This window comes from Miscanthus floridulus, chromosome 15 (genome assembly GCF_019320115.1).
Source record: "Miscanthus floridulus cultivar M001 chromosome 15, ASM1932011v1, whole genome shotgun sequence".
Lineage (NCBI taxonomy): Eukaryota > Viridiplantae > Streptophyta > Magnoliopsida > Poales > Poaceae > Miscanthus > Miscanthus floridulus.
The window spans coordinates 18,951,218-18,960,470 of NC_089594.1; the positions used below are offsets into that span (position 1 = coordinate 18,951,218).

At 45.0% G+C, this 9,253-nt stretch overlaps 1 protein-coding gene across 1 annotated transcript; it reads left to right on the plus strand.

Annotated features, from left to right (window-relative positions):
• Window positions 1-6,925: 6,925 nt before the first annotated feature.
• Window positions 6,926-7,432, plus strand: LOC136507130 (vicilin-like seed storage protein At2g18540). The gene has a single exon (XM_066501953.1). The coding sequence runs from the start codon at window positions 6,926-6,928 to the stop codon at window positions 7,430-7,432; it is 507 nt and encodes a 168-aa protein (XP_066358050.1).
• The last annotated feature ends 1,821 nt before the right edge of the window (window positions 7,433-9,253 follow it).

The following is a 9,253-nucleotide window of genomic DNA, read 5'->3' on the forward strand; positions in this document are numbered from 1 at the left end:
GTGAAACTATTGCTCTAGATGGATGTTCAACTTAACAGTCTCCATCAAAACACTAGTATATAAAAGAAATATGGTTCTGAGACTACTTTGTTACAAACCCTAGAGTTTGGTGGGGATTGTTGGATATATTATTTGCTTGGCCCATATAATATTTAATAAATCAAATAAAACTCTATGGTCCGTAACATTAAGCGTTGTATGGTTTAATACCATACGGGATTTTGACTAAACGTTGACTCGGCTTATTTGGTTGGAAATTATCCATCTTAATTGAGAAGCTAAGAAAAGGACACAGGAGTGCCACACACGCGCGCATGCCGCCGCCGCCACCACCGGCTGGGCTGGGCCGTGGCCATGGGCGTGGGCGTGGGCGTGGGCCGGGCCGGGCCGAGGCTGTGGCTGTGGGCGTGGGCCAGGCCGGGCTGAGGCCGTTGCCACTTAATCCACATAATTACGGGAGTTTCTCTATCTTTATGGTGGAGGCAAGTTGATTGCTCCAGTTACCGTCTCTTCGTGTCTCTGTCTCCTGAGTTCCTCCGCTGGCTTTCTCCCTACCGTCCGCTGGGTATAAATTAGAAGTCCTCCGTCAGCCCAATTCTCCTTTTTTGGTTCCGAGAAACCACATCTCAGCCGCCCTTTGGCTTTCCCCTTCCCGTACGTCTGCACGCATGGAGCAACGGGAGAGCAGGTGCCTATGAGCCTTGCACGGGGTGTGCGGCGATTAGGTTTTTGGGGAGCGATTCCGTGACTGCTCGTCCAAGACGTCTTAACTCTCTTATTACCGTATTTTGTGTACTTACTGTATCGATCAGTATGTCATACTTGCATGCTGTAACATTTGTTAGTGATATACACATACACATATATGTTGTCACGAACCTTCATGAAAATGCCTAATTATCTAACACTCTGCGCCCTTAAATTAGCAATGCCTCCACGAAACAAATACAATCATCCGGGTGGTGTAGTGTGCTACTATGTCTCTTGAAAGTGAGGCAACTTTATTACTGTACGCAATAATTTGACCACGAATGAGGAGACTATATTTAATTAATTTACATTATTTATATTTACAATTACAGGACAGTCGTCGTCTCGCTGTTTATTTGCTCCTACGTACGACCAGGGGCGGAGCTAGAAGTTGAGCAAAGGGGGGCGCTATTTAAGCCGATAACAATCATACATGATGAAATATATATACAAAGAGAACGTAGACAATAACCAAATAAATGTTTATTTTACAATACAAAAGAAGGCTAAAAAACAAAATACTAAATATTATAAAGAAAATAGGAACAACATTTAATTAGACCTTGGTGTCTAAGCTTCACCGGTCAATCTAAACCTAGACAAAAAAGAATCACGGTAATAATAAAAACAAAGGAGATGAGATGAGAAGATAAAAAGGAAGAATAATCCAAAATGAAATAGATGTCGTTGAGATAAATGCGGAGGGAGAATAAACAAGAAAAACACTGACTATATTTATTAACTAGCTAATTATGCGTGGACCGTGAAGCGTGCAGTGTTCCCATCTTTTGTGTCGTCGCCGTGTATTGACCGGAACATCCTGGTGCGCTCGCCCCCTAGTGCTCTGCTGCTCGAGGCCTCGTCAAGTAGCGCACGCGGGCTCCGTTAGTTATGCACCCCGGTCAGTGGCGCTGCCGGCTTGTCAACGTCGGCATTCCGTGGAGGACTTGTTTGACTCCGCTGATCCAACCAAGATGACACCACCAGTCCACCACCAGTGTCTTGTTAGCTTCCACGTCCTGGAAAATGGAGATCGCTTTCTATGAACTTTTTGGTTGTTCCAAACAGTTTTGCTTGGTGCCACACTCGCTCGCTCCCAGGCGTTTGACAAAGGTGGTGCTGCCTTGGCGATCCAAACATCCCCTATGGGCTCCTTTGGATCAGTCATTCGCCATGGGGATTGGATGGAATTGAGGGTTCTACATGGGAAATTAAATATAATGGGTGTTTCCAAAGAAGCAAATATGTTTGGTTTTTCTGCTGTTATTGCGTATGTAGATAGGTCATGCTATAAGTGGATTGCATGTTGTGGAGAGAAATTTCAGTTAAGGGTGATATATATTGCTATAGTTGCAAGGAATCTAGTCACATTGCAGTAAAATGTAGGGGCCTCTAGGCGCTAGCGCCTAAAGGAGAACCAGGAGCGCTAGCGCCTAAAGTAGAAGACTGAAGCATAGGGTGAGAATCCCCAGGAGAAACCATACATTTTGTATCCCCATGGCCCTCCGGGGTTTAAGGCGGGACATGGGCTCCTATAGAAAGGATCGGATCCCAACGGATCAAACCGTAGACTAGCATAGCACAGCGCTACCCTTTACATCTCGATCTCTCTTTCTCCATTGTAATAAATCGATGGAGCATTCAAAACATGAAGAACACCACTGTTGGACGTTGGACTACACCCGAACCATGATAAACTGCTTGTGTTTTGAGTGCCCAAGCCATCGGAGGTACACACATCGACCCACATCGAACAACCCGATTACTGTGGTGTGTACATATAGGCCCTGTTCGCTTGTCTTATAATCTGTACTTTTCAGCTTGTTTTTTCAGCCGGAACAGTGTTTTTCTCTCACAACAAATCAACCGGAACAGTGTTTTTGGCTTGTTTTTTCAGCGAAGTGAATGGGGATAGACGTGGTGGGGAGCCGGGACGCTAGGCCCATGAGCCAGGAGTGCCGTAGCACGTTTACATTCTAACAACATTCATACTAACATTATTGTGACAATATTTTTCCATGCAACGCACAGGTATTTATTTATTAAATAATAAAAATGATAAAGACGATTTTCTGGTACATCTGTCTACAGGACGATGACCTAGACGTGTCCTGGCCGGGGGCCTCGATGGATCATGGGCGCCCGCGATTCCCTTTCATAGCAGCGTACGAGATACTCCTGTGACTTTCCGGCACGTTCTTAGGGTGGGGTGTCGGAGGACCGGATCCAATGGCATCATCTGCATAGTTGACAAATAAAAGATGGTGGAACAAACATAAGTGTATGTGTTAAAAGTTGTAAAGATTTTTTTTTCTACAGTTATTAGATATAACTATGGTTTTCCTAAAGATCTCTTTTTATTAATGTAATAACTACTATAGTACGCAACAATATTTACATGACGCCGCATGTAGATTAAGATACAATCTATTTTAATAAACATACATAGCAACAGGTCGGTCCCAAGAATTAGTGATTAAGTCAAAGTGAAGTTGATTGCAGAGAAGACCCAACGACACGAGAGACAATTGTACTGTTGTCATTGAAACATGTACTCTCTAACTAACTCTTTATTAATATAATGCATGCGTAAGCCCAGTCACATATACTATAGTACTCGCATTAGTTTCTAACCATGTCAGTATATTTAGTGCCAATAAAACTCTCATGAAACTGTTAACTGTAGATAGTTGGAGCTTGATGGGCTGTCGTTGGGGGGGTCGCCCGCTCGCTTCTCGTAGGACCCATCAATCAGTGATGCCAGAGTGGGGTCTTACGTATACGGCGAAAGCCACTACCCCAGATCTGTACATCACTGCTGGTTCAAAAACCCCCTTCACTGCCGGATTTTGAACCGACAGTGGCATACCGGCAGTGATGTGAGGTTGACATCATTGTCGGTTCTTAAAAACCGACACTGATCTACAGACAATATGTCGGTTCGTGGTTCCACCCGACAGTGTCTAGTTGAATAACACTGCCGGTTTGTAGTCCCCACCGACAGTGACGTTTGCTTCAAGGGTGTCGGTTCTTGCCCAAACCGGTAGTGTAGATCAAGCCAACACTGTCGGATTATGGCTCAAGCCGGCAGTGTTGAGCAAACCAACACTGTCGGTTGATGGCTGAAGTAGGCAGTGTTGATCAAGACAACACTGTCGGTTCATGGCTCAAACCGGTAGTGCGGATCAAGAGAACACTGTCGGTTCATGGCTCAAGCCGGCAGTGTTGAGCAGTCCAACACTGTTGGTTCATGGCTCAAACCGGCAGTGTCGAGCAAGAGAACACTGTCGGTTCATGGCTCAAGCCGGTAGTGTTGAGTAGTCCAACACTGTTGATTCATGGCTCTAACCGGCAGTGATGGTTACGACAACACTGCCGGTTTGTTGCTAACCGGTAGGGATGAAAACGGATCGGATATGGACGGATATCACCGATATTACATTTGTTTTCATATTTCTGTTCGGATTTGGATTCGAATACGGATCGTGTCAACTATGTCGGATAGGATACGATTGGATATCGACATCATAAATATGCGATTTGAGTATTCGGATACGGATACGCTATCGGATGTTGGATATCCGGACTCGGATACGGACAGATCTCAACCCCTCTAAACGGATTCGGTTTCGAATACGGTCGGAAAATATCCGTACCGTTTTTGGCCCATTCGCATTTTATTGTTTTATAATTTATTTTAATTTATATTTTTTCGTGGGATCGGGTTTCGCTTTATATACGCTACATAGACGATAGGTCCATAAATATTAAACATTACAAATATTACAGTTACAGTTCAAATGTTATATCTAGATCTCGATCCCTCAAAACAAAAAAGAAATGTTCTCAGACTTCTTACAATAATCTGGAGAGCCGCTCTGGGCCATACTGGTCCTTGTACTTCACGGATTGTGCAATGGAAAATAGTCCATCTTTTTCCAATACCTCGGCTAAGATGAATTTTGACAGCTCCGATTGTAGTGCGACGATCTCCATCTCTAGCAGCCTTTCGTGCTTAAATTTCTTACGCTGTCGTTCAAAAAAGATGATATCCAAAGAGGAACAGTAAATCATTTTGTTGAATTATTAACAGACATAAATGAAATGGGGATTATACACACCAACTTATCGGCTTCTTCCGATTTCCCGCCGATGTAGCGAAGCATTGCCCACATTACATAAAATCCGCATTCATTGTTTCCCGCCGGCTGTGATAGGTACTTCCCCTCCATTTCGACAACCTTGAATGGGACCGGCTTCCCACCGATATGGCTTCTTCGGACACTGAGCAACATTAAAAGGAGAAACATTAGAAAGCGGGTATGTGTGATTAGAAAATAATATGTTATTAGGATCGCTTACTAATTCAGCACTGACACAAGTGCATCCAGATGATGAAATGGGTTTTTCTTCGAGTCCCACACCTCGAGCAGATTTTTGGCAAGATTAACACAAATGAAGACGAAATGGTTGCTGCAATCACAGAATCCTAATTATCGAATAATCTTAACGAAAAAAGAAGCATAAAATTAAAAGCCGAGAACACATACTCGCAGTTGTAGGCTAGAAGTATGTGGGTTTTCTTCTTCATCGTGAATTCGTCGAAAACAGCAATCAATCTCTGTTTTAGGTCTTCCACATCACATCCATAGAGGCCTAGACATGTCCTCTCATTGACTCGCATGGGGTCCAAGAAGCCTATGTAATCCCATTTGCTTTTTAGAATGCAAAATTTTGCTATGCACCTACATAAAATCGTGGGAAGTGCTCAAAAGTTAACAATTTGTGTATCGAGAGAGTAGTTAATTGTAATATCGTGCGTGTAGGGTACTTACATAGTCCACAGCGTCAACAGTTGAACATAGTTCTATAGGTCTAAAATATATATACTACATCCTCACATCCAAAAACATTGAGCATTGGTGGCACTACAGACTAGACATTCATGATCAAACTGTATGCTAGCATTGCAATAAAGTAGCAGTAACATAAATTATGGCAAGTAAATTATCATATCAAACAATAAGTTGTAGTACTTGGTAAATGAAAAGCCTCTACTGATTCAAGTAAGCAGTTGTGGGACAAATCAGCCAGAAATTCTTATCTAACTCTTACACAAACAGAACACTTAGCGGGCATTTCATCTAACACTTAGCGGGCAGTGAGCCACGCACTCACCGTGTGGGTGGTAAAGCAGCTGTCCGCGGGCGCTCCTGAAGGCCTCGGCGGTGCTCTGGCGTCGGGCGGTGGACGGCGTGGGGAGTGCTCCGGCGTGGAGCGGTGCATGGGCGTCGGCATCGAAGAAGAGGAGCGTGGGGCTGGGAATGGCGGCGCGGGGGCGGTGGACGGGTGCTCCGGCGTGGGGCGGTGCACGGGCCTCGGCGTCGAAAGAAGAGGAGCGCGGGGAACGGTTGGCGTGAGGTTGAAATTTGGATAATTTCAACCCACGACGACCTTTTATACCAAATCTCATCACTGCCGGTTCTAACTAGAACCGGCAGTGATGTACCCCATCTCTGCTGGTTCTAACTAGGAACCGACAGTGTTATGGGTACATCACTGCCGGGCCATTCTTTAAACCGGCAGTGATGCAGGAATATAAATTGAAAGAAAATGCAAAAAAATTGTGTTGCATCCCTGATTCGAACCGAAGCCTACAAGTTCCAGAGCAGCAGACAAACCATTGAGCTATTACCTGATTTCGGAGAGTTTGAAGGAATTTATTCCTTTGAGTGATTATCTGTCCTTGCTTTGCGCGTAGGCCCTTCAACTCCCCGGCCACGCTGGTCGTGCGGTTCCCATGAAGATTGAAGAGCCATTGTATACCGAGGAGTCCCCACGAAGAGACGTCGTCCTTAGACTGGTCGCGGCCCTTCAGTTCCCCACGAAGAGACGTCGCGTTTACTCCCCGGCCACGCTGCTCGCGTCGGTTCCCAAACGCAGGCGCGCGCGCTCCGTCTTCCCAACACATGCGCAATAGCGGTTCAATGGTGTTCCCAACGCAGGCGCGCTCCATCTTCCGAGGGGTGGGAGTTATTGCACACCGTGATCAGTTCCACCCGCAGACACGCCTATATAAGCAAGGCCACCATGCACGCAGTCGGCCGCCATTGCACCACCGTGCGTCAAGAAAGCAAAGCACACCCTTCCCACGCACACCTCACTCCGGCCCTCGATGACCACCCGCCGCCACAATGCCTCGCTGCTTGAAGACAACATGGGCGATGTTGAACCCGTCGTCCTCACGTCGCCCCCGACGCCTCCACCGACGTCGTCGTCTGAATCGGACCTCGAGGCGAACCTCGAGGACGATCCGGACCGTGAGACCGCATCGGAGGAGGAACCGGAACCTCTTCCGGTGGAGGAGGTTGTCTTCAACTCGTTGGAGACGGCTCGGAAGGAGGAGAAGGACCGGCACCTCCACGCCATCACACAGAAGGAGACCGACGACTACATCCTGAAGCGCGTCGTCGAGATCTCCAAGGAGGAGGAGCGCCATCACGAGGAAGAGGAGCGCCGCCGCCAGGAGGAGGAGGAGCGCCGCCGCCGCCAGGAGCAGGAGACCGAGCGGCGTCTCGCGATGGATGCGGAACGGCGCCGGCGCAGGGCTGAGCGAAAGAAGCGCGAAGAGGAGCACCGGCAGCAGGGGGACGACAACACAGGCAGCACCGGCAATAATTAGTAGCACTAGTGATTAATCTATGTCTTAGGTCAATGTAATAATTTACTGGTGCTCAAAAATTTACTAGTTATTAATCTATGTCGTCGAATCCTTTATTTGATCATCTTCACCTTGGTGCTGAGAAATACCGTGTTGCAGCGTGTCTGTGTTCTGGCAGTGATGGGGGTAAATCACTGCCGGACCATTCTTTAAACCGGCAGTGATTTCAGTGTAGCGATTACAGCATAAGTAAATTATCTTTTCATCTCCTTTCGAATACCTCCTACTGGCACAACGATTAAGACCCCGCAACTTAGCCCCCCATACCCGTGTTCGAATCCTGGGCACCCCAATTTTTTTGGTATAATTTTATTATTTATTAAGCGGTGTAAAGGTCAAAAAGACAAAATAAATAAACAAGACACATATCCTATACTATCGCAGCGGTTAAGTGTCTGAACTCTAGTCCGAGACCCGAGCTCAAACCCGAGGGCTGGCACAATTATTTTTTCATTTTTTATATATCACTGCCGGTTTTCAAAATCAACCGACAGTGATAACAAGCATCACTGTCGGTTTTTTCTCATCACTGCCGGTTTATTGAAACCGACAGTGATGTTTATATATATTAAAAAAATTATTTTACATACTGAATAAATAGAAGCATATGTATCCTATGTCAAAATGGCTTGAATTTTTTTTGGCAAACTTGTACACCCAAATTAAGACCCCACACAGGATCTTAGGTTTTTCTAATCATTTTTTTATTTATTATATTTTTCTCTGTGCCCAATGAGACAAAAGAGGGTGAATTTCATCTTGGACCCAATAGATTTTTTAGACACCTCCACAAAATTCTTATCCCTAGGGCACATTAGAGCCTGTGTAAAAGTTTGGCACTATTCCGAATCTTTTCGTGGGTAGACTCAGTTCAACCTATAATTAAACGGTCTTATCGCGCGGAAATTCAATTAAACCTCAGAAAGTAGCAAACCATCTCCGGAAAATCCAAAACCTGGTGTTTCCTTCACACGTGGCATGTGCAAGCCTGAGAAAAAGTTTGAGACTAATACGACACCGGAATGCATATGATCCATAGAAACCTTGATATCCTATGTGTATAGTCATGGTTCGATGAAAGAGCACATGTACCTCCGTGAAGCATGTATACACCGCCTATGTCGAAATGGCTTGAAATTTTTTTTGGCAAGCTTGTACACCCAAATTAAGACCCCACACAGGATCTTAGGTTTTTATGATCATTTTTTTATTTATTATATTTTTCTCTGTGCCCAATGAGACAAAAGAGGGTGAATTTCATCTTGGACCCAATAGATTTTTTCATCCACCCCCACAAAATTCTTATCCCTAGGGCACATTAGAGCCTGTGTAAAAGTTTGGCACCATTCCGGATCTTTTCGTGGGTAGACTCAGTTCAACCTATAATTAAACGGTCTCGTCGCGCGAAAATTCAATTAAACCTCAGAAAGTAGCAAACCATCTCCGGAAAATCCAAAACTTGGTGTTTCCTTCACACGTGGCACGTGCAAGCCTGAGAAAAATTTTTAGACCAATACGACATCAGAATGCATATGAACCACAAAAACCTTGATAACCCATGTGTATAGTCATGGTTCGATGAAAGGGCACATGTACCTCCATGAAGCATGTATACACCACCTATGTCGAAATGGCTTGAAATTTTTTGGCAAGCTTGTACACCCAAATTAAGACCCCACACAGGATCTTAAGTTTTTCTGATCATTTTTTTATTTATTATATTTTTCTCTGTGCCCAATGAGACAAAAGAGGGTGAATTTCATCTTGGACCCAATAGATTTT